The sequence below is a fragment of the Haliotis asinina genome, chromosome 2 (assembly GCF_037392515.1).
Source record: "Haliotis asinina isolate JCU_RB_2024 chromosome 2, JCU_Hal_asi_v2, whole genome shotgun sequence".
Lineage (NCBI taxonomy): Eukaryota > Metazoa > Mollusca > Gastropoda > Lepetellida > Haliotidae > Haliotis > Haliotis asinina.
In genome coordinates this window covers 97,945,276-97,969,264 of record NC_090281.1, presented here as the reverse complement: position 1 = coordinate 97,969,264, position 23,989 = coordinate 97,945,276, and the positions used below count along the sequence as shown (strand labels likewise).

Here is a 23,989-nt window from a genome sequence, read left to right as displayed (position 1 = left end):
TTTGAATTCGTAAACAAAAAACGACGACTTTGCCTTTGGTAGAGAAATCTGCAGATTTTCTTACCTAAAAAACCCTTAGTTCACCTATTTACCCAAGTACACAGCAAATGCCCGTGTGTATTCCTTATGTAACGAAATTCCGTTGGTATCCTCAAAACAGTTTCGGCCCAATAGTGTTTTCAGGCTGCATGCGACACAGAGATTACATCTTCCTTGCTGTAACTCGCGTTTGATGGTGTAAACCTACACGTGTTATTTGTCATCATTCTCTGGATGGTCAATTAATGAATTTATAACAGGTATAATTAGTAGTAACACAACTTCGGTTACTCAACAAAGGTTCCCATTTGGCATCTCTCCTGTCTGGAGTAAATACTCAACATTATAAATTAAGGTCTGTAATGGCAAATGTATTGTATGTTATGTGATATGTGCATGTAAGTGATGCAAGAGGGTTTATCAACTGAGTTACAAAAACAAACATCGATCAAAGGATTAACCGATAACTCACTGATTGATTAATTACTTTTATCTTCTAGCTGATTTGTCAAAAGGCAGTGTGTGTAGATGACTACACCCTGTCGTAAAGTGTAAGTGCAAAAACAACATCCTCCCTTCAAAGAATTAACCACCCTTTCGTTGATTGATTGCTCATTATTGGTTAACTAAATTACTTAGAATAATGGACATCATACAATTAGTCGCCAGGTGTGCTATTTTGGGAGACCAGTCAGAGGTTTATCTGGTTTTCACCAACGAAAGACGTGAAACGATGTGTTACTTTTTCGCAAATGAGACAGTTGTAAGACACGCGACACAGAGCAGGATTACTTACCAGCTGCAGATGAATGGAATATGATTTCTTTTACGTGGATATTGATGGATACATTCCTGAACAAGGTAGTAGCCTGACATCGTTGCTATAAAATTAGTCTGTTTTACATTCATTTTTTGCATTTTGTTTTAATTTATTTGTTGTAGCATTCAGCAGAATCTGTAAGACAGAAAAAAACACACTAGATCGCGTATGTGTGTGAAATAGGATCCACATTGGCATTCTATACAATGTATAAATGTTGCTGTTATGTTAGAAATTTACTGTGAGTATAAGCAGATCGTGTGTTCTTTTATTAATTTTCAGATTCATACAAGTATGACAATAAACTAACTAGGGTTATGAGACAAAATATAGAAACGTTTTCCGTCCTAATAGTTTTTTACCATTTCTGCCTTGGGCAGATGATTAACCTTCAAAGTGTTTCATTTGTTTTCATAATACATTTGGAATGAAGTAAAAATGACTTCACCTCAGTTGATCTGTCCATCAATTGCGCTTACGGACTGCGCAGCAGAGGTCACAAACCAGTCACGAATTCTGGGATATCATCCGGGTACTCACGGGAGAAAAACAATAACAAAAGTTTACACCAGTCCACGAAAATTGCTCCGCATCAGTGCCCCTTTAAGTTAAGAGCCATTGGATTTGTTATTCACCTGCTCCTCCTCGACACACAAGACTGTCTGTATGAAAGCACAGTAAGAAAATAAACCACCACACAAGAAACACAAAATCAGAAAAGGCAAGACACTTAATGAAAAGAATCAATACAGAACCAATTACAGACAGAAGACACTCCACGTAATAGTGTATTCACTCACCAAATACTTCATTGTGACGGCTTGAAATATACAACAACATTTTAGCCACAACAAAATTTCCTCATCATATGTACGCATGTCTGGTAATGCAACAATTTACATCTTCCTCCACTAGTTAAGGTGGCCAGTGAAGTGTTAATAATTAATTAAAGATAAGAGTGAAACCTTCTAACATTTAATTATCATACTAGCCAGTGATAGTACATTTTGTGCAGCATTAAAAATATTAGAAGGCATTACCGATGAAAATCGCATGTATTATTATTTAATGTAGAAAAAAACCAAGACAGCATAAAAAAAATGCAAAGTCATGGTACGCAATGCATGACAAACATTCGTCAATTCGTTGTGGTAAGTTAGTGAATCTGCGTCTGACTGAAAAAAGACTGTTAGTCACAACTATTTCTTCACCATCAGTACTCAAAGTATTTACTTCAACACTAAAGAATCTATAACACTTACAGTTGATATGTTTAGCTTGTAGATCCAGTTCTTTAAGTATACAGATGTTGGTTCGCCACGAACCTAAATATTGTCATGTTTTCAATCCGGAATCAGACCGAATCCGATGTTTACAACTGATGGATTTTGGAAAAGTTGGATTGGGTACTTTCTGGATTCGAAATGGCGATCGATTTGTGATTTGAAGTATTAGAAATAATCTTTGGATAGCTTTTACAGGCAATAATGTTGTGAATGTTTTAATAATGTTTGCTTTGTGTTCACAGTGGGTGTACTTTTCCATGAGTTTGCATTGGTCAAGTGCAAAGCCCGTCGAATTCTTTGCAAGCATATAAATTGCGTTCGGTTTGGTTGATCGAGTAGTTTCACGCGCCGTACTCAGCAATATTACAGCTATTATATGGCGTCATTGAAAGACACATAATATCACTTTACAAAATCTGATCCATGACGAATTGTGGGAATTGATATTTTAATTACCTACAGCTACGAATTCTTCTTTTTGTCGTCGATACATATGCGAACCAATGTCATATTGGGGAAATGGTTGAATAATAGCTGAAAACCTTTCTCTATCTCTAAAATAATCCCAGATATACGTGTTAAAACTAGAGTATGGACCAGGTCGACTTATGGCTGACATCAACACCATATGTGGCTCTCACCGCAGGGGAGCTCAGGACACTGGCGACACTTTCAAAATCGTAAACTGTGGCACTTATTTGACAGCCTCTGCTCCTAGCTGAGATACGTCGTGTATCTTAGCTCCTCTGCACCTTGTTTCGGAGGTCTAGTGCCTGAAAGTGAAATATGTAAACATGCAGTCATGTTTCCGTGGTGAAAGACAAGGTCAAACAAGTGCCAATAGTCAACCAACCAACCGTCTCGTGCATACTACACGACTTGGTCTGTGTTTATTTGTGTTACTCATATATTATTTGGGATCATACCAGAATACCAGTTCTATCTGACGCCTGATTACCATGTGCACAATCTCAACCAGTAACCCTTGAGCTAGCTTGATCTCCGCCACCGCGGGTCCCACATAAATGGAAATCAGACCAAGGACCCTGTGTACATGTGTGTATTTGTGTTCTGAAGCACCCTTTAATGATAAAGTACTCTTTTTTCGTAATGGTGACAATCTTTCTATGAAACTTCTCTATTCTGTATGGGCGACGTTTCGGAATAGAATCTGATGTCCCTGTCGTGCAAGTTTGGACATTAGAATCTATGTCGAACATACAGAGTGAATTTGAATGTCCATAAAATATGTCCATATTCTTCGTCTCCTCATCTTCTAGAATGCTCATAAAAGAACTAGTTTCGTGTACAAATTTGTGAGATTTAGTTTTTTCTAGTGTTCATCGTTGACAGGTTTAAATTAGTAATGTGAAACGTGTGACACTGGATGTAATGTTGCTCTAAAGATCCAATAAAATCCGGTTTCGTAACGCAGTCCTAACTTTCGTTTAGCTTTGAAAACACTTCCTGCTGAGAACCGAATGGAAAAGTAGATAGATAAAGCATGCATTTCTCCCATTTTGTAGGAAAAAATATATTTAAACAATATCGGCTTTGGTGTCTATATGTATATTTCAAAATATTATTTTGAGTTCATGATAAATTATGTTAAGAAAGATCAAAATTGAAGGCCTCCCCTCGTCCAGAGGAACCGGAAGGAGGTCGTGGCAAACATGAAATGACGAAATCACAACAATGCTGTCTCTTTTCATGCAGAAATATGTCAGGTACAGAATTTTCTGTTGATATTAGCGACATGTGTCCATGTTTTGCTGTATAGATGCATTTTCGAACATTTTGTCACGTGAAAGTTTATGGTAGGTTTATGGACAGACGGCACGATCTCCACTCCAGCTGCTGACTGTCCAGTTTCTGATCAGTCAACTCGTGTCTACACATTCATGTTCTTGCTCAAAGCATTGTGCAGGGCATCTCATGATCTTTCCTGTTCTATCAAACGAAGGAAACCACGTACTTGTACCTCATTATGCTTAACAATCTTTTAAAGCTCGATGTCCCTCAAGAGGGAAGTGTGTGTCGGACATTTCACCAATGTTCATAGTTTTCGCTCGTATTATTGATAAGCTCTCCTGTATTCACATACCAATCCCAGAGGGTTGTGAGACCATTTGCTGTGACACTGACTCAATTACAGTACAGTATTCGAATGTACATATTTTATGTTTTTCAAAGTGGATGTTCAGCATGTAGAGGTTGTGTGTTTCAAAAAGCCTGTTCCGCAGATGTTTTCCCTGATGCGCTGTTATAAATTGTTTTTGGGTGAAGCTTTTAATGGGGGTAGTATTATCTGGCATGGGGAGAGGGTTGATAAAAAAACCCCAAAATGCTGATGTCCTCCTACATTGTCTCTGTTCTCCTTCCTAGGGCTTAACTGTTCTTGTCACGTCACCTGCAGCTTCCTGTGGATTTGACCTACTACTTTCATAATCTAATGTTAGTGTTGCAAGCATTACAGTGAACTGTGTAAGTAAGAACCTTAATTAAGGGTCTAACTGTGTGTCAAAGGAAGAGTGTCTAACCTGGGAACTGAACCAAGGCCGTCTTGTTGACAGTTCTTCCCCCTGCTCCTCATGTTCCACTCCTAAACAACCCCCTTCAATGAATATGTTTTTTTCTAATCTCTCACTTATGAAGCACTAACAGCACAATTTCTTTTTGTCAGTGGCACAGGGTTTTGCCAACAAGTTGACCAACTGAAAGCAAATACTAACCTGTACATATGCAATTAATTACTAGGGTAAGATGCCTCACTACCGTTACCAGTGTCATCAGAAATTATGTAAAAAAGGTAACAACAATCAAGTTCTTGCATGTAGGGGTAGGTGGTTTTCTGGATCCAATTTGTCTTACAGATCAACTGTTTTGCTTACTTACTGCTTTGCGTATATAATGTTGTATGCAGACACAATCAGAGAAACAAGCATTTACTGTGATGGTTATGATCTTATGTGTTAAAGAGAGGTGTGCTGTGGGATGGTGTGAAAAGAATGGCTTGGACATACTGGGTGGGGTTGGCTTGACTATAGAAATTGATGAAAGTTTGTGAATCGCAAGTATCATAGAGGCAGGATAGTAGAGGGTCAGTGGGTTTTGAGTTGCATTAGTAGGGAGATTCGACAATTCTGTCTTGTTCCTGTAGAGACGTGTGGCCCACAGACTTTCCTTGATGTCATTTGAATGGAATTTGTGCGAAGTAGCCAGGGTATTACAAACTGATGAAAGTCTTACATCAAACTGTCTTACCTGAGTTATACCCATAGTGCAGAAAACCATTCAGAAAGCTTGCAAGGTAAATATCTGCACTATAATATATCATCCTGATATATGTATGAGTAAGATAAGGAATAGGAGTTCATATTTTTATCCCCTCGGCATGCAATGAGGGGGGATATAGTCAACACCTCGTCTGTCCGTCCATCCATCCGTATGTAAGCCTAACTCGGAAACCGTTCAATATTTTTAGACCAAACTTAATACATAGTAATCTCAGCCTATGGTTGTGCCTTTTGCTATTTACAGATTTTTGGCATTTATATTTTTTTCGTTTTTCCATGGAACATTTTGGTGTTAGTCTTATAATGGGATGGGCTTTGTTTCTGGAGCAGAACTCAAAAACTGTTCAATATATTTCAGCAAAACTTGGTAGATATATCAGTCAGAAGCTGTAGTGGTGCCTTTTGCTATGTACAGGTTTTTGTGATTTATTATTTTCTCGGTTTCCATGGAAATGTTTCGGACATAGTCTCAAAATGGAGGGATGGGCTTCGCTTCCGGAGCAGAACTCAAAAACCGTTCAATATTTTTCTGCAAAACGTGGTAGATATATCAGTCAGAAGCTGTAGTGGTGCCTTTTGGTATTTACAGGTTTTTGTGATTTATTATTTTCTTGGTTTCCATGGAAACGTTTGGGACCTAGTTTGAAAAGTGAGATGTGTGTTTCGTTTCCGGAGCAGAACGCAAAAACGTCTTAATATCTGTCCATAAAACGTGGCAGATATGTGTGGCAGACCCCAAAGTGGTGCCTTTTGGTTTTTAAAGGTTTTCGTGTTGTATTATTTTCTTGGTTGCCATGAAACATTTTGGACTTAGTCTCAAAATGGAGGGGTGGGCTTTGTTCACAGAGCACAACGCGAAAACCATTTCATATCTTTCAACAGATCTTTCCAGATATATGAAATTGCAACTTTTCTGGTTACAGATATATGGCATTTATATTTTTCATGAATTCCATGGAAACAATTCAAACTTAGTCTAAAAAACAATGAGTAACTCTCAGATTGTTTGTCCTTTCAAACATGTGGGGGCCGGGGAGATATGTCATCTTCTGATGACTCTTGTTAAAAATCATTTCAAGATCCCACCAGTGGTGCGTGCACCAACCTAACTGAGAACTGGTGGTGGTGCATCAAAAAAGGCAACTTTCCTAAAGATTTTGTATTGCACCTATCCAAATATATGTATTGGTGTAGTTGTTAGAAAGACATCTACATAAATTGGCTGGAGGACATAGGATCAATTTATTCGGATAGTCGTTAGGTATGTTGTGTTTTTCATGTGTAACAATCACCTGTTATCTGTGTTTTTCAGGTATCTGTAACAATGAGCTGTCCTAATGATCCGGCAATGTGCAAACTTTCAGTTTTTTGTATTTTCAGCCTGGTATCCCAGTGGGCCACTCTCCTGGTTGTCTCGGGGGTGTTCTTTGTTATCTCATTCACTGTGGTCCTGTTCCTGCTGAGACTCTGGGTGAGATGGAGGGCTAAGTCCTTGTTACCGCACTTGAGGCAAGATGGCAAGGGGAGACAACTGCTGACGGTGGGGTTCTTCCATCCCTACTGCAATGCTGGGGGTGGTGGGGAACGAGTGCTCTGGATGGCCATCAAGGCATTGCAGAAGAAGTAAGTTATCTCCCTTTTGTGGGTGTCATGTACATGTATATGGCTTACGTCAACCCACACAGATCAGATACGTGTGTGTGTATGACACTGTATGTGTAGTGGTGTTACTTGTTGTGTTTATACAGTTAGATGTATTCATTTTTCCCTGGGGAGCAATGGGGTAGCATAGTGGTTCAAATGTTTGCTCGTCGTGGTTATGACCTGGGCTCAATTCCCCACATGGGTCCAATGTGTTAAGCCCAGTTCTGGTGTCCTCTGCTGTGACATTGCAGTAATATTGCTACAAGTGGCATAAAAGTAACTCACTCCCTTGTTTTTGCTACTACACTACTGACTGCTACATTGTCAAATTATAGGCATGTTTATTAATGTAAAGTGGAGATTGATCAGATTTCTATTACTGACCCGAATACCCAACAAAAAATGTGTACAAAACAGTCCACCTTCATGTTTGACGATGGTTAAAAGTTTTATGGATCATGCTGTCTGCTATTAGTCATTTGCTTTGCCTTTATATATTTACTGGCTGCCACAGGCAGCTGCACCTGTTCAAATAAGTGGTTGTTCCAGTTTGGTGTGTCGGCTTAGTTGAAGGGTTATAGCATTGACTAATCAGTCATCTGTTTCTTGTTTCCAGACACTCACATGTTAGCTGTATCGTGTACACCGGTGATATTGAAGCCAAACCAGAAGAAATTCTCGGTCGAGCCAGACAACGATTTAACATTGTTTTACCCAAGCCCATTGAGTTTGTGTACCTTAGAAGACGACAGTGGGTTGAAGCCTGTAAATACCCATATTTCACATTGCTTGGACAAAGTCTAGGCTCTCTATATTTAGGATGGGAGGCGTTAATGAACTTTGTACCTGACTTGTACATTGACAGTATGGGCTATGCCTTTACTGTGCCATTGTTTAAATACTTTGGTGGCTCCAAGGTGGCATGTTATGTTCATTATCCAACAATCTCCACTGATATGTTACAGAAGGTGACAGACAGAACTCAGTCATTCAACAATGCAAATTTTATTGCCAGAAGTTCGTTCCTCAGCAACTTCAAGCTGATGTATTATAGAATATTTGCATATATGTATGGTGTTGCAGGGAAGAGAAACGATGTTGTGATGGTCAACTCGACATGGACGTTCAACCACATTCAGGCTTTGTGGTCAGCTGGAAATATAACACATATAGTCTATCCTTCATGTGATGTCTCAGAGTTTATCAAAATACCATTGGAAAAGTCTCCTGTGTCTAAAGAAAGGACTATGGTGTCAGTAGCTCAGTTCAGGCCTGAGAAAAATCATTCCTTGCAGGTGAAATCATTTGCTAAGTTTCTGAACTCTGTGGGTGGAGATAAGTGGTTGTACAGGCTGGTGCTTGTGGGTGGGTGTCGGAATGAGGGGGACTCCGAGCGAGTGGAGGCATTGAGGGAACTGTGTAGAGAACTGGAGGTGGAAAACTCAGTGGACTTCAAACTCAATGTCAGCTTTGATGAGCTGAAGAGCTGTATGTCATCAGCGGTTCTTGGTCTTCATAGCATGTGTGATGAACATTTCGGCATAGGTAAGCTGCTGTTAGTTTGATTGACTTGTTATATTTGCATTTGAACATTTGCATGTGAACATGGGTGCAAGCGTGCATATGCGTACTATGTTTGAAACCCAATATCTGGTGTCTCCTGTTGTGATATTGCTGGAATATTGCTAAACGAAATCAAAGTCAAAACTCTCTTAGAATGTTATATTTGAGTGATTCATACCATCAGTCCTGATTACTGTATTCGATACAGAGGTGTAAGAGTATGATAGTGTCATAACTTTAATTAGATCTCAGATGTTGGCAAGTTTATATGATATTTCTTGTGATAAGTGATCAAACTCAATACCCTGTGTACATTCTTGATGGCAGTTGGTCATGCCTTTCTTGCTTCATGTCATATCCTGCAGTGATAAGCCTTGAGTATGAAGCAATTTGTGCTTCTCACCTTTGATAGGGAGAATCATATTCAGTCCATTTAAATATACTTTTGACATTATTATCGTTATGATAAACGTTTATTTGTAACAGAAAGACTATAACTTTCTCCATCAAAATGGAGTTGTACTGTATGCACTCACGTGATCATAAAATCAACATGTTAAAGAAGGGGCAGATAACTCATGACAATCAAGTAGTCCATCTAGTGATCAACTGCTAGAAACTGTACTTTTCTCAAAAGTGTTGTCCCAGATATAGCATATAGTTTGTGAACTGTCTAATTTTTCTGATATCAGTAACCACTCTGTCTCTACTTGCCACAGGTGTTGTGGAGCTTATGGCAGCTGGAACGGTCATTGTTGCTCATAACTCAGGTGGGCCTAAACTTGACATCGTTGTCCCATTCAACGAGGAGCCTACAGGTTTCCTGGCTGATGATGAGGAGTCCTATGTCAGCGCCATGAAGACAGTACTGAATATGTCTGATGATGATAGGTTCCGGCTACGGAGCATAGCTAGACAGTCAGTGTCTCGTTTCTCTGATGAAAAATTTGAGGAGTCCTTCCTGGCTGTTGTGGATCCAGTGTTGAAATCCATTGAAGGCAATGGTGGGAAATAGGGTCACAATAAATTGTTTGTGGATTTTCAGTCCAAATGTTAAACTATATGGGGGATGAGGCATCATATTTTTTTAATATTTTTTTGCATCAGCATGGCCTTGGCTTCTCTGTTCATGTACTGGTATGATTCTCTAGAAGTATGAAGAGTTTACAGGGGGTGGGGGACAACATTATTGTTGTGTCTGGTATGTGGAAATTATGTGTTTTACTGAACATAATATCAACATTGTTTTGTCTGATGATGGTATGACCATTGTGGTTTCTGATGGTGATGGTAACATAGTCCAGTGTGTCCGAGAATGGTTTGAACATTGTCTATTGTGTCTGAGAACAAGTGTGAATGTCTAGTGTCTGATGACAGTGTGAACATGGTCAAGTGTGTTTGATGACAGTATGAAGATTGTCTTTTATGTCTGATGACCACGTGAACATTGTGAACTCTCTGAACATTGCCTATTGTGTCTGAAAATAGTGTGAACATTGTCTAGTGTGTCTCATGACAGTGTGAACATTGTCTTATGTCTGATGACAGTGTGAATATTGTCTGTTATGTCTGATGACAGTGTGAATATTGCCTATGGTCTCTGATGACGGTGTGAACATTATCCATTATGTCTGATGACAGTGTGAGCATTGTTCCATGTGTCTGATGACAGTGTGAGTGTTGCCTATTGTGTCTGTTGATGGTGTTAACATTCTGAGCATCAGAACCTTTTTTTTTTTGGGTCTTTGTTAACATGTGCATGAATAAAGGAGGTATACCTAATTATTTAACACTATACATCAGCATTCAGTGTTGTTTGTATTTTTGTATGGTTTGTTGTCATGATAAACAAATGCTGTATTCAGTTTTGTGAGACAAGGCACAACTACATGAAAAGTTTTAACATGCTGTTTTGGAAACATGAGACTGGGTATGTATTCCAGTTAGCCTGCAGGTCATCTGTCTTGGTTACAACCGTGTGTAGAATGGATCATCAGGAACATGCTCTGTTTGGAAACGTTTCAGAAGTTAATGAGGTTAGTGAGATTTTGCTCATATTATCAATGACTGCATAGCCTGGTCCACACATTGTTCCTTTATGTAGACAAGCTAAACTGCTGACGAAACTATCAATACCACTATTAGACTAAACTAACAAGATCCCCTGTCCAGGAATGTCAAACCTACTGGTGGAAAGCTGAATACTGCAGATGAAATCACAATATCAGGGTCTGAATGGGATGTTTCCATCTAAACCTAGATCTTGGCAGGAGCACAGTTTGCACTGGTTTGACATGACCTTGTGTTTGGCTGTCCAGGCCTTCAAAGAGAAGAAGGAATCAGGGTCTTTGACCCACTTAAAATTTTATAGTTACTGAAAACTCTTATGTGTTTGTATGGCACTTTTCAGGCATTTCAGCAAGGTCTTGGACCCTGACCACTTGATGCCAGTGGCCGGTTGTCTCTTACATGCATGTATTGCTAAAGACATATTCAAACCCTGATGGTCTTCACAATGAGCTCATCTTCAGGTGTGGAGTGAATTGTACCAAAATAGGCCTCCAGGAGCCAATGAAAGCAGAATAATTGGATTGGTTGTTGGTGCGGTAATATGGTTGACTGCATGTGGCACATCCTGATTGACTGGTCAATGCCTATAATCTCAGTCACTGGATTGTCGGATCCAGATTTAATTATTTATAGACAACCACAGTAACTAGAATATTGCAAGCACTGGAGTGAACACAACACCAGAAAACAAAGCAAAACATGATATTAATCAGTTTATTGTCAAAGTTTTGTAAATTTTTGGAAAAGGAATGGTGAACACGATTCATATATTTCAATGTGGTTATGTTCTTGACAGCGTAGTGATGTAACATCAGATTGCCAGACTGGGAAAATGCACGTTAATTATTATGTAACACAGATGTTTGCACCTGGTATCAGGACCTGATATAATACTGGATGGGCAAATGCCACTGTACGTGCCGCTATCAACACCCAACAATTACTACTGGGGGTCCAGACGAACACGAAACAAATATTGGTTTTAGAAGAAGCCATGCAAGAAGAAGGATCCATCTTCGTACACACTCAAGGACCATTTCCAAGAGGAGCTCTTCTGCTTTACAGACTTCCCGTCTTGTGCACTGAGTCTAGATCTTTGTTGGGTGTTTGGGGCGGAGGCTACTGTCTGCTGTCATCAGCGTCGCAGTGACGTAGGAATCGGGTAATGGTTTTATTTCTTGCTGACCGTATTCCTGATTCTGGATCCAAGGTTCCTAATGTTGTCGATCATGCCCTGGAAGCCACCCCGCTCAGTGAATTCGGTTGACCCTCGCAGAAAAGCACACCTGCCAGTTATCTGGATCACCTCTTGCCAGATCCTGCAAATACAATGGACATACATGGTTATATAAACTAATAATGACAATTACATAAAGGTTGCTTCTTACACTGGCATACCCCAGCTGTATGAATTTAACGATTTTAGACTAGACAACCCAGTGATTGAGCTATGAGCACCGACCAACCTCGTCGGTCCTGAGGGCATGGTAAGTCTCGCCGATCTGACTATACATGACTACTCACTCATTGTGTTATGTATGAAAACACGATAATGCAAATTATCAGTATCATTCCATCAGTGACAACAAATTTAAGGTGAAGTGACTTGCTTTCCTGATCCCCAGCTGAAAAGGTCACGGAACTGGTAGACATTCCAGAATGCCTGTCTGTTAGCCAAGAATACATCGCAGAATCCAGTTTCCTCGTAGCACGCGCTCCAAGTGTTCCAGGCGAAGTGTGCCAGGTCATGACACCGAGCCGAGTCCTGGTTGTAGTAGGCCAGCAGTCGTTCTGTCATACACCTCGAGGTGGCGTTGATCCACTCCTTAGCCTGCGTATAGAAGATGGGTTAACCGCATTGGTATAACCAGAAACGAAACAACAAACAAAAACAACAACAAAACAAAAACAACAAACAAACAAACAAACAAAAACAACACATACTCATACCGAAGATCTGAAGTCACAGTCCACAATTAAAAGAATCACTCATAGCAATCATTATATAAGTTACAAAATCGCCTATCGGCTTGTCCTAGATTGACGTGAGTTCATCTCAAACAAAACAAACCCACATACGACAAGGGGACAACTCCGCACAGTGGATACCGACGTAATAGTGCACCCGTGCATCATGGAACCGTTTGTTAATATTGTATATTTCTGTTCACACATACTGTCTTCGACATTAATGCACGGCATTTACATGAAGTAAAAGTTTATTAAACAATTCAAACCAGTTTCAAACTTACGGCAATGTTTGCACATACCTGTTGGTCAAAAGTATCGTACAGCTCAGCGAACCGAGCACAGTAGTAACCTCCATATTTGGACATGTATCCGCGGCTGCCACATGGAAGTCTGCGCTCAAAACAGGAATAGAACTCGCATCGTCCCGCAGAGCCGTGAGCAAAACATTGGGGGTCGGCCTCTGTGAAGGAAATGATAGGACCAATAATAATCCTCTTAATCGACTCCGTCTTAGCCAGCTCCCATGGATTTGTGTAATATGTGTATACCAGATATATAGATATTCAACAGATCCCTGTGAACAACGGATGGACGGGTGGACTGTTCATCACCTGGGGTACAGGGGGGCAGGAAGGCAGCTGAACATCTAGAATCTTTTTACAGATTACGAAGAACAGTTCATCTATTTCCGCTGCTGTGCCAGATAAATGTTCAGACCTGTGATCTATTTAGGCCGAGAGAATCTTTGCGAAGAAAACATTTACAAGTGAAGACAAGTCAAAAGAAATCAGTTACTTTAGTTGAAGTAATTTTGTGGCAACAACCCACCTCCTGTTGCAGTAGCAGTTCTTCTGTTCCAGAGAAACGCCTCCGACAGCCCAAAACAAAGCACAACTACAGCCATACAAAGTTTCATGTTTGTCAGTCACCAGTCAACCCGTCAGTGAATGAATGGACGATACTGTACGTAGATATACCGGGCTGGCGGAAGAGTCTCTCAATGTGTTTCCTGTCCAGTTCAGATATAATGACCAGAACAGGGCGATGCTCTCGCCCCCTTCTTATCCACCTCAACTCCGGAAATTTAGTATTTGCATTGACGCTTGCTTGATAATTCTTGAGAGCCTCCGCTGACGTGAGCTGTAAGGATCGGAATTCTAGTAACGTTTGACCAACATCGGTTGTAAGATTTGGTTTGTGATTAGAACAGGAACATTACTTCATTATGCACTGGTTTTGGTGTATTTCGCTGCCACCTCTCGACCTTATTATTACCCAGTGTTGACTTGATGTAAAAGGATCATGATTTGTTGCGCATGGCAATTAGCATATGGCGCATGAACATTCTGACATGCACCAAGGGACCCTTCATTTACGATCATTAATAATAACGTAATGTAGGCGCAAGCACTGATACCAAAGTAAAGTAACAGTTCCTCATTTAAAGTTAAAAAATTGCAACGCTACGTATTTCTAATAGAAAAATAGTCTCCATGGATACGTTGTCTACCACAGGGCAACCATCTTCGTCTGGGGCGTCTACGGCATAGGAACCATACTGTCATATAATAAAGGTCCCAGGACTGAGGCCTAGATATATATCATATTTATTTACAAAAGCATCAGACATTCCCATAACCACATATTGTAACCCTGTGTATTTCTTCATTCGAATTAGCACAATTATGTTTTATATGTATGATCTGATGTTTAATGTCGATCATTAACTCAATTCCCAACCACTCGATTGCACACAGTTGTAGAGTCGATCGAAACCGCCTTAGATCTGAGCGAAACGATTCCGGATGACTAAGGTAAACTCAGCATAACACTGTCCGACAAGAGGGACTACTTCAGTTCAGCTTTCCTCTCCCCATCCACCATCCATCCCTACAATTAATGTACAAAGTAAGTGACCTCCTTCATCTCTTGTACAAAATCAATGAATCCCCTCCAGAACTTGTACAAAACTGATGACATCCCTACCTCCCCAGAACATAACGGGTGACACCCCCCCCCCCCCTCCACACACACACACGCACACGCACACACACACACCCCACCCTCACCCCTTGAAATTACCACCACCACCCTAACCATAAATTGTGAAAAGAACAAAACTGAACTCACTAACTTTCCTTTCATGTCGAGCAATAATCCAGTGGCTATGTTGTAGATATATTTTATTGCACTGCATGGCAGTTGGCATGGGGACCTCAAATGGAGACAATCACATAGGGAAAGCAATGTAGAGAGGTTTACTGATCATATTTGGAAGTTATCGCATCATCGAAGCAGCACCATCTGAGGGGGCAATAGAAGCTGAATATATGGGAGTCTTCCGACAGGTTACGAATGATAAAAGGCCACTCGATGGGTGTATTGGAACGTTCCGTACTGTGCAGTAATCACGTGACACAGAATGAAATATCAAGCTGATATCAAGTGACCTAGCTCCGTGCAGCATGACGACAGCTCATGATCCAGATCCAGCCAGTTTGGAATCCGAGTCTGCTTCTAACTTATACATATGGTAGTCGTAATACCTTACTCACAACACGGGGTAGCCTAGTAGTTACAGCATAGTCATGCTGTAGACGCAGGTTCGATCCCCAAGATGGGTACAATGTATGAAGCCATCTTCTGGTGCCCCCTGCCGTGATACTGCCGGAATAGTGGTGAAAAGCGGCGTAAAACCATACTCACTCACTCGCAACACATTTATGCATACAATGAATAAGCAAAATGGAAATATAACAGTTTCTATTCAGGTTTGGTTTCCGTGGACTAGACATTGAATTTAACCAGGCCGTGGTCGCGTTTGTTGGCCAGTGTTGCGATTCCGAGTTGCTGGTGAGCCCATGTATCCTTTGGGGTCCAGTCGTCGGTGATGGACCACGACCAGGCACCGCTGTAGCCGTTGTTATAGGCATGGCTGAACATCTGCTGAATCGTCATTCCGGCGCCCTGGCTTTCCCGGAACTCACCGATCACTATAGGCTTGTTCATGTGATAAGCTGAGGCGGCCATCTAGACAAAGACAAGATTGTACTCAGAATCGAATGCCAGTGACCGACAATGAGGTAAGTCAGAGAGTTGTGGAGCAGGTCAAAAGATTTCGTCGTACAAAATATGTGTAGGGTTGGTAAACAAACTCAAGTACCACCCCCATACTTTAACCAGTCCCGAAGTAGGCAGGGAATCTTAACTGTCGCCCGACCCGTTAAACACGTGGGGCCAGAAGCTATAGTGGTGGGTGTGATGATGTCCATGTTTACCAGTATCTTCACGTCGCATGTCAACGTCCGCAGCACCGGGACTGTCAACGATCAATTTGACATCAATTTGTTTTACCCGCATACGTTTACAATACGTACATGAGGTTTTACGTATTTTGTAAGCAAGCATGAAATAAACATAACGTTAAGAATATATTTCGTTCAAGGAAAGTGTTATCGCCGTGCACAGCGGGGGTACTGGCGTCACATGGTAAAAATGATGTTAGAGGATCGATTTAGTGTTATAGGATGTCCGTCCTTCATGAAGGCATTGATGAGGAATGATTGTAGATTGACGCCGCAAGCAACATGACGCCTGCCATGAATGTCCAGTCCTATCTTCCTTACAGATTAAATAAGCATAAATATCAAGCAAGTTAAAACCGATAAAGTCATGCATGTTCATGCAATAAAACTGTATTTTATTATCTTTATGCAATGAAACATATAACACTCTGACGATAAGCAGTACTTGGCATTGCACTGTCTGTTATATCACTGGATCTTCACGTGCAAAGCTGCATGCGTGTACTTGTGTAAAGACACGTGTACCCGGACCCACGATCTGACTCTTTGCTCGCTGTTTACCAGTTACAGTCAACCCACTTCACTCGCTCGCTGCAGATTCTGCTTTATAGTAAATTCTGATGACAAGAGCTGCTCGTCACGGAACGAAAAAACAATCGACATTATCTTATCGAAGTCGACTCCTTCAACTTGAGAAGCAGTTGACGCACTGGTGTTGCCTCCTTTGGAGTTGGGCCGTCTCCGTGGTGTAGTGCTTACAGCGTCGACCCGGAGAACGGAGGGTCGCGGGTTCTGTCCCCGACCGTGTCATACCTCCCCGCCCCAAAACGCTAAAATATGGTACTTGTTGGTCCCTGCCCGGCGTTCGGCATTACTGGGAACAACAAGGACTGGTCGGCTCTCTGTCAGTATAATATGTCTGAGTGGAGTAGTCACATATAACTGCGGCACAGTATCCAGACAGTGAGGCAGCACCACATAAATTCAGCTTAAGTCTTGGCTAGTACTTGCAGATACGCATGCACCAGGCATATGAGCGAAATAGTGCCACGCTAACCCCCACGCGTTACTTAAGTTCCACGCTAACTCCCATTTAACCTCACCTCCTTCGGAGTTGTGATGTTTAATACATTCTCACTTTGTCTCGAACTGCCGATTATCTAGACATACATATTCGAACCCATTATCGGGGGTTTCTGGTACATCTAAGGGACATACCTCAGCACAGAGAACAGCGGCGAATCTGTCCCTTTTAAGTGACAAATGCTTACTGTGAATGGGGAAACTTCATCGAATTTTCCTTGCCAGTCATAACTGTGGATCTGATAAAAGTCGAGCACGCCCTGAAATAGGAAATTAATCAGAATATAATTGTAAATAAATGGACATTTGATTGTGAAGATACCTGCTCGTATGCAAAGGTCTATACTCATTCAGCTATACAGGCATAGACAACAATCATAATGATTATAAAATACAGGATATAAAATGGTTTGTTTTTCTATCATATGCATCCAGTTTAACTTGTTCTATTTTCATACATCTACATGTTAACACATCCAGAACATATATCAACAAAAAGCGTACTATGGATTCACTGTTTCTCCTGGGGAGTGGTGTTGTAGCTAGGCATGGCATATACACCGGTGTCTGTTTCCGTATTTTTTGTCAGTTTGCTCGTTTTTAAACCGATATACATATGTTGATTGTTCACCGCTGAACATTCTCGAACGAAATAAATATATTACAATAAATTGAAATTCCCACCTAAGCTATATAAGTCAACGCATCATCTCGCGTCCGTCTAAAGTACAATCGGCGCGTATGGTCTTTACCCAAGACATTACGAGACGGTTACCTGTTTTTTGCCCCCTGCCTTGATAAGACAGGCGTCTGAGTAGTGGTTGTAGTAGTTTTTGATGTTGACGTTCGACTTAGCGTTCCAACTGCCCATGGTCACCAGAGTGTGGGGGTCAGCAGATTTGATTGCCGCAGCTTGCAAGTTGATGAACCTAGATTAATAAAGAGTGCAAACAATATGGATGGATTTGATTGTCATATCTTGTCAGATGATGAATGGAGGATGAATATAATATCCAGGACATTAGCCGGCTGTGTGTTCCGAGTTTTTCTTCTGAGATAATTATGAAAAACATTCGGAACACTTGCTGCTGTGTTAGAAAAGAGAGTGAAATCTTGGTGTGATAAGAGTTATATAGTATTTATCTTTTCACTTGCTATCATATTAAGCGTGAAGAGAAATGGTATGTGCATGTCTCAAGATTGTCCAAATGTGGATGCATTTATGTTTTGCAGACGATACCCATGTTTTTTTAAAGCAATGATTGTTTGATCCAGGATTGGCATCATACCATCAATTTAAGACACTTTGAAAGACATCTTTCCTTAGATATTCAATCGTCCTACAAAGTTTTGAGCCAGCTCAGATGTAATAACTTTAAATTTGCAGTTGCAACAGGGAGGAGTGAAAATACACGATGCTGTAAGATTGTCTATATTGTAATATCGAAGACGTATCATGAGTTGAAGATGGGTACCACCTATTGACAGATTGTCAGCGCTGTATAGGTGCAAAAATTGAAAGTTTCCACCATTCCTATGCTAGTAACCGATGTAGGGAAAGTTTTGAAAAACTTGTGTCACGTGAAGGCGTAAACGTATTGGTAAATTTCTGATAAAGGCTCGTAAAATCAGAAATGCATAATTATAGTCAATATCTTAAGATGTACTAAGATTCCTATCTTATCTTTAGAAGGATATGTTATGCCTGTAAATTATGCAGTAATGATTATGTGAGATTCCGTAATGAATGCGATGTGATGTCATGCCAGTCACGTGTTTCGTAATACGTTGGAGGTACGTTCCATGTGGAAACTACGGACAACAGAAGTATATAAACCACAATGTCTCCGGCATTTGAAGCGCTCCTACAATAACCATATTCTATCTATTGGAACCAGCTATTTTATAAACTCGAGAAATCATAACATCGTTGTCTATTGTTCTTTGTGGTCTTCGGCTATGTATGGCACTGGACCAGACCAATCGTTTAATAATTATACACGTAGCAGATGCATCATCATCATCATCATCATCATCATCATCATCATCATCATCATCAGTAATTAGTAGTAGTGACAGCAGAGTAACAGTCATAGCAGTATAAACAGGATAGATTGTGATCAGATAGTTAGACCCAGTCAAAGCCTGGATTGTCTGCACTCAGTTATACCATTCAAAAACAGTAAGGGGTATCCCCTTTTTGCGAGCATACCCAAGCCAATGGCAGTACCTTTGAGATAAAACAATATGTATCCATACAGATGAAACATTTCCCAAGGAATGGAATAAGTTGTCACATTTCCCCTTAATTTAAATTCATCATCTGTTTCCTCTTTGCCTTCATAATTTGCATTTTGCCATTCTTGTAAATCCAATATCCCCTACTTTTTACTGGTATAACTACAGACTGTCGTTGTACGGCTGTTCGGTGGTAAACACACAAACAGCAATAGTACTCGTATACTCACCTGAGGAAATCATCATACTTGTACAATTTCCCCGCCCACCCGGCTCCCGAGTTCTTGAGATGGGTGGTGTCAAAGCAGGGATCGCTGTTGGCCACATCAGGCATCAGCACCCCCTCAGGTTCATTGATCACCTCCCAGCCACCCAGTCCCGGGAGACCAGCTAGACCCTTCGGTAAAAGCACAGTTTAACCTTTTCATCACGTGGTGAACGTTCCAAGTGCTTGAAAGGGCCATTAACATTCCTGAAATACCATCCCTACCGAAACATGGACTTTTGACAGTGATCATGAAGACAGATAACATGATGCGTTATCCCATCTGATACAATATGTGGAAAAGGCTAAAAATATACTGTATTCTGTCTTATCACTGCTGGACGTCCCTACAATGGGACTAACATATGCCATGTCTCACACTAAACGAATTCCAGATCTCGTGTTTATGTAGGTACGCTTATCAATGAGTTCCCTTGACCCAGTGAGACCCACCTTGACCATAGGGACGAGGGCCTTGTTGATGTACGACTGTAGTTTGTTTGTGTCGCGGATGAGGCCGTCAAGATGGGCGTGGGAGCCCTGGTTAACGGCGCCGTTCCACAAGCAGAGGAAGACGAGGACGTTGTGAGAGGCGGCGTAGTTCAACATCGACTTGAGGTCCGACAACATCGTGCCCCCTTTATCCATGCCTATCACGTGACCACTGCTGTCGAACTCTGGTGTGTTCGCTCCTTCCATGTGAATCCACACTCCTTAAATCATTAAACACTTCCATGTGAATATACACTCCCGAAATCACTAAATACTCTACCATTTGAATCCACCGTCCTTAAATCCTTCAACACTTTCATGTGAATCCACGCTCCTCGTATCTCCAATTATCCCTTTCAATGTATCTACCTACAATCATCACCAAATGAAATAACTGTTTCAACCCTGAATTGTAGAAACCTCATACACAGCCCATAGCGACAGAACAAGATGATGATAAGATGTAAAGCACAATAAACAGGAATTAACAAGGAAATGCATATGTCAGTGAGTGAATCAGCATTGTAATGCGGAGGTAAAGAATATACACGCGCGTGTCACGGTTCCCCTGAAATAACATGTTCTTTTGCATCCATGCTCCTCACATCATTGAACATTTTCCAGTGAAACCACACTGCTAAAGTAACCAACCATCGCGTGCGTCACCATTCACAGAGACATTATTCATTCTTGTGTTCATGAATCCCGATTCTTCAAATCATTTTACGTTTCCGTATTCACGCATTAACACAAGTCTTAACTTCATTACATACGTTTCCTCATTCTGCATTCACTGAACGGTTACTAATGTGCAGATACGTCAATTCTCTTTGCATCAGTCCATGAAATGATAGCACATATCTGTGGACGGCTGCCAATGTATTCATCTATCTAAACCCGAGACGAGAGATAACCGTAGCATTGATGAAGATCGTATTAGGACTGAAGTGAGTCATTGTGTAGTTTTACTCCGCTTTTACTCCGTGTCCATCACCATCACCATGACAACAACTTACGCAATGAGTTCCCTCCGGACTTGCTGAGATCCCGGATGTACCCTTCTAATATGCCCTGTACACGCCCTTTATACAGGTTGTTGCCGAAGTCGTATGCATATTGTACCCAGGCAAGGTTAGCGCCAGAGAGGAAGACTTTCTGTCCATCTTTAACAAAATGGTTGCCTTGCACGGCAAGTCTGCCGCACTGGACTAAAACAAATCAAATATAATGCGTAGGCATTTAAGGTTCTGCACGGGTGGGTGGTTAGATATCATCTCTACGAGCATTTGTAAAAACTGAACAAAAATGATTGTCTTGCAGTATCTTTAGCGACATATCGGCATGTCAGCATGTATTTTCAGAACTATTTCGTTCATCTTGACATGCCCAGACAACCAGTTAAATGTTGGTTTGACGACATCGTTAACGTCCTACCTGCAGCTATACCGCACACCAACAAGACCAGATGGGAAACCGACATGACTGAAAGTTACCTGTTTTGATAGAAATGAGACGTATTCAACGAATCGGTAAACGGGGGATCATAATACAGAGTGGATGAGTTAGTGAATGGACACTGCTGCCATGGACACTACATGGGAATGAGACACAGTCTGCTATACTGTTGCAATACAATGATCACCTGCACACCGATCATCAGTGAGTAAGATTCTCCCCCACTTTGAAAATAGTCCATCAATATCACGCACATTCTTGTAGGGAATCAACCCCGGGTCTGAGCGCATTAGGATACTGCAACATACTGAACATGTCATGGCAAACCTCACAAATTCATAGGCCCTTAACACTTGTTCCAACGACCAGCACGACGAGGACAGTCTTACCTATAACCGTACAGCTGCAAATGGTAAGTCAACACTTCCAAGATGGAATTTATGTCTCCGGGAGCGGCTACAGATTTAAATACTAAATCCCAAGATAAGATAAGGCATTTGACCATGACATGATATCTCACAAACTATGCGTCGCAGGTTCAAGCTACGAGGCACCAAAAACACCGGGGTATGCATGATTTTAGTGTGTGCACTATATCGAAGTGATTTTAAAAGGACAGTCCTACAACCTTTTTATGACTTGGCAATAAGGAGACCCTTTCAGAATATACACGATGACAAGTCACCCGCATGGATGACGTGAGCACGTCTATTGCAACACTGGGGTCATTTGAGGAATTAAGGGGTCGTGCAAGTTTTGGAAGACCGAGGAAGAGCCTTGACCGTGTTGAAGGAGCCCTTAATTGTCTAGCAAGTGGCAATATCACATGATCCATCCCGAATTACCACTAGGAGGATGCCGCGAAAGACAAGAGTCGAGAATTACCTCCCTTGTATACACAAGGATAGTAAAGAAGTGAGATAATTCTGGAATCAGCTCCATGCAGTTATCTACAGATGTTTCGACTACAGCACATGACTAACCCTCATTGAATATCTCGTGCACAATGTATTATGAAATCGCACTTGGAAGACTGTTACACAATAAATGCCATGCAACATAACATTTTGTGTACATATAAACTGATGGACAAAAGAAACGCTGGCAACATTTTTTCTTATGAAATGAAAACGTAAGACAATATATGTAAGCAATTATGACTGTATATCAAAGAGATGGTAACTGACAACAGGTGTACACGCTCTAACAAAAATATGGTGGATATTTAAGAAATTATAATGAATTCTGTTCAAGCAGTTGGATTGTCCATAAGTCGATCACACCGAAATCACCCAAAATTAAGAAAATGTCATCAGTATGGAGTGTGTCCACCTCTAGCACGAATGCACGCCCTGACACGACGTCTAACAGATGTAACCAGTCTCCTGACAGTTGCTGGGGTGATTTGACGCCACTCCTCTTGCAGGGCTTGCGTTAACGTCTGTCGGTCATGAGGACGTTGTTGACGTTGCTTAAGACGTCTCCCGATGTGATCCCACAGATGTTCTATCGGATTCAAGTCGGGGGATCTTGCTGGCCAAGGAAGAACCTGGATGTTATTAGCGTTCAGAAAGTCCCTTGTAACACGTGCACTGTGTGGAGTGGCGTTATCCTGTTGAAACAGAGTTCTTGGATTATTCTGTATGAAGGGAAGCACGACTGGTCTCAATACCTGGTTGATATATCCTTGAGCATTTAGATTATCATTAATGACAACCAAATCAGTCTTCCTGTCACCACAAATACCACCCCATATCATCACACTGTCGCCACCATCGGGTTGCACCTCTTGAACACAACAACGTGACGTCCGTTCCCCTCTACGTCTGTACACGCGCACTCGGCCGTCAGCACTGAAGAGTTTGAATCTGCTTTCATCCGAAAAAAACACTCTGTCCCACTGTCGTCTTTGCCAGAGTTGCACAGTTCGAGCCCACCCCAATCGGTTCCGTCGATATTGCAGGGTCAAGGTCATTCCTCTGAATGGTCGATAAGCCCTCAGTCCATAATGGCGGAGACGTCGGGCCACGGTCTTCCTGCTGATGGGGTGTTGTAGTGCATCTCTTGCTGATGACGTAACAGTGAGGAATCTGTTACGAAGGTGAAGCAGACGTAAACAGCGGTCTTCATTTTGCGTTGTTACCCGCGGCCTTCCACTCCGTGGTCTGTCTGATGTCTGACTGGTCTATCTGATGTCTGACCAGTCTGTCTGACACGTTGCACTAGTCTCTCTATCGTGGTTTTATGACTGCCCTTGATTGTCGCAACCCTGGACTGGGTTGCACCCATCTCCAGCATTCCTATCGCTCTCTCGCGCTGTACAGATGTTAAACGTGGCATTCTTGTTCATCAAATCTAAACGGTCGAATGTCAGAGAAGAGTTTTAGTCATTATTTATACCCGATCTTTGCACGAAATTTTCGTAAAAGCACTTTTGAAATTATATGCAAAAACGCAGATTT

The 23,989-nt window shown here is 41.3% G+C and overlaps 4 protein-coding genes across 8 annotated transcripts in view; 1 reads left to right on the top strand and 3 right to left on the bottom strand.

Annotated features, from left to right (window-relative positions):
- The window catches only part of LOC137274664 (copper-transporting ATPase 1-like), a 53,964-nt gene extending 51,738 nt beyond the window's left edge, over nt 1-2,226 (bottom strand). The window contains exon 1 of one of the 3 annotated variants that reach the window (XM_067807990.1): nt 2,122-2,226. Coding sequence is in view for 2 of the 3 variants with exons in the window: in XM_067807987.1 (XP_067664088.1) it covers nt 1,308-1,325 (18 nt within the window). In the remaining variant the exon portion in view is untranslated. Of the gene's footprint in view, nt 1-1,307; nt 1,341-1,659; nt 1,680-2,121 lie in introns of those variants that run through there. The other 2 variants (XM_067807988.1, XM_067807987.1) reach the window with 2 other exon arrangements.
- Nucleotides 1-10,453, top strand: part of LOC137274665 (GDP-Man:Man(3)GlcNAc(2)-PP-Dol alpha-1,2-mannosyltransferase-like) — a 30,676-nt gene extending 20,223 nt beyond the window's left edge. Inside the window, exons 1-5 of one of the 3 annotated variants that reach the window (XM_067807994.1) lie at nt 3,593-3,872; nt 4,531-4,629; nt 6,822-7,064; nt 7,702-8,630; nt 9,368-10,453. In XM_067807994.1, the coding sequence (XP_067664095.1) occupies nt 7,039-7,064; nt 7,702-8,630; nt 9,368-9,663 (1,251 nt within the window). In that variant the 5' untranslated portion in view covers nt 3,593-3,872; nt 4,531-4,629; nt 6,822-7,038 and the 3' untranslated portion in view covers nt 9,664-10,453. Of the gene's footprint in view, nt 1-3,584; nt 3,873-4,530; nt 4,630-6,821; nt 7,065-7,701; nt 8,631-9,367 lie in introns of those variants that run through there. The other 2 variants (XM_067807992.1, XM_067807993.1) reach the window with 2 other exon arrangements.
- Nucleotides 10,454-11,421: 968 nt separating this feature from the next.
- On the bottom strand, nt 11,422-13,858 carry LOC137274663 (uncharacterized). The gene is made up of 4 exons (XM_067807985.1): nt 13,518-13,858; nt 12,989-13,149; nt 12,329-12,549; nt 11,422-12,037 (listed from the first exon to the last, which is right to left on the bottom strand). The coding sequence occupies exons 1-4, from the start codon at nt 13,603-13,605 to the stop codon at nt 11,890-11,892; spliced, it is 618 nt and encodes a 205-aa protein (XP_067664086.1). The 5' UTR covers nt 13,606-13,858; the 3' UTR covers nt 11,422-11,889.
- A 1,577-nt stretch (nt 13,859-15,435) lies between these two features.
- LOC137274662 (mannan endo-1,4-beta-mannosidase-like) lies at nt 15,436-22,000 on the bottom strand. The gene is made up of 8 exons (XM_067807984.1): nt 21,917-22,000; nt 21,507-21,565; nt 21,089-21,280; nt 20,034-20,293; nt 19,546-19,712; nt 17,853-18,006; nt 17,266-17,337; nt 15,436-15,719 (listed from the first exon to the last, which is right to left on the bottom strand). Exons 2-8 carry the CDS (start codon nt 21,550-21,552, stop codon nt 15,477-15,479), a joined length of 1,134 nt encoding a protein of 377 aa, XP_067664085.1. The 5' UTR covers nt 21,553-21,565; nt 21,917-22,000; the 3' UTR covers nt 15,436-15,476.
- Nucleotides 22,001-23,989: the final 1,989 nt, after the last annotated feature.

Bases quoted from the DNA above. Each gene is read 5' to 3' on its own strand.
- LOC137274663 (XM_067807985.1), bottom strand. From the start codon at position 13,605: ATGAAACTTTGTATGGCTGTAGTTGTGCTTTGTTTTGGGCTGTCGGAG. The intron at 13,150-13,517 runs GTGGGTTGTTGC...TTTCCTTCACAG, and splicing joins AACTGCTACTGCAACAGGAG to AGGCCGACCCCCAATGTTTT. The intron at 12,550-12,988 runs GTATGTGCAAAC...TTCTATACGCAG, and splicing joins ACGATACTTTTGACCAACAG to GCTAAGGAGTGGATCAACGC.
- LOC137274662 (XM_067807984.1), bottom strand. From the start codon at position 21,552: ATGTCGGTTTCCCATCTGGTCTTGTTGGTGTGCGGTATAGCTGCAG. The intron at 21,281-21,506 runs GTAGGACGTTAA...GATTTGTTTTAG, and splicing joins GGTGTGCGGTATAGCTGCAG to TCCAGTGCGGCAGACTTGCC. The intron at 18,007-19,545 runs GTGAGTATACGA...TTATTAATCTAG, and splicing joins AAGTATGATGATTTCCTCAG to GTTCATCAACTTGCAAGCTG.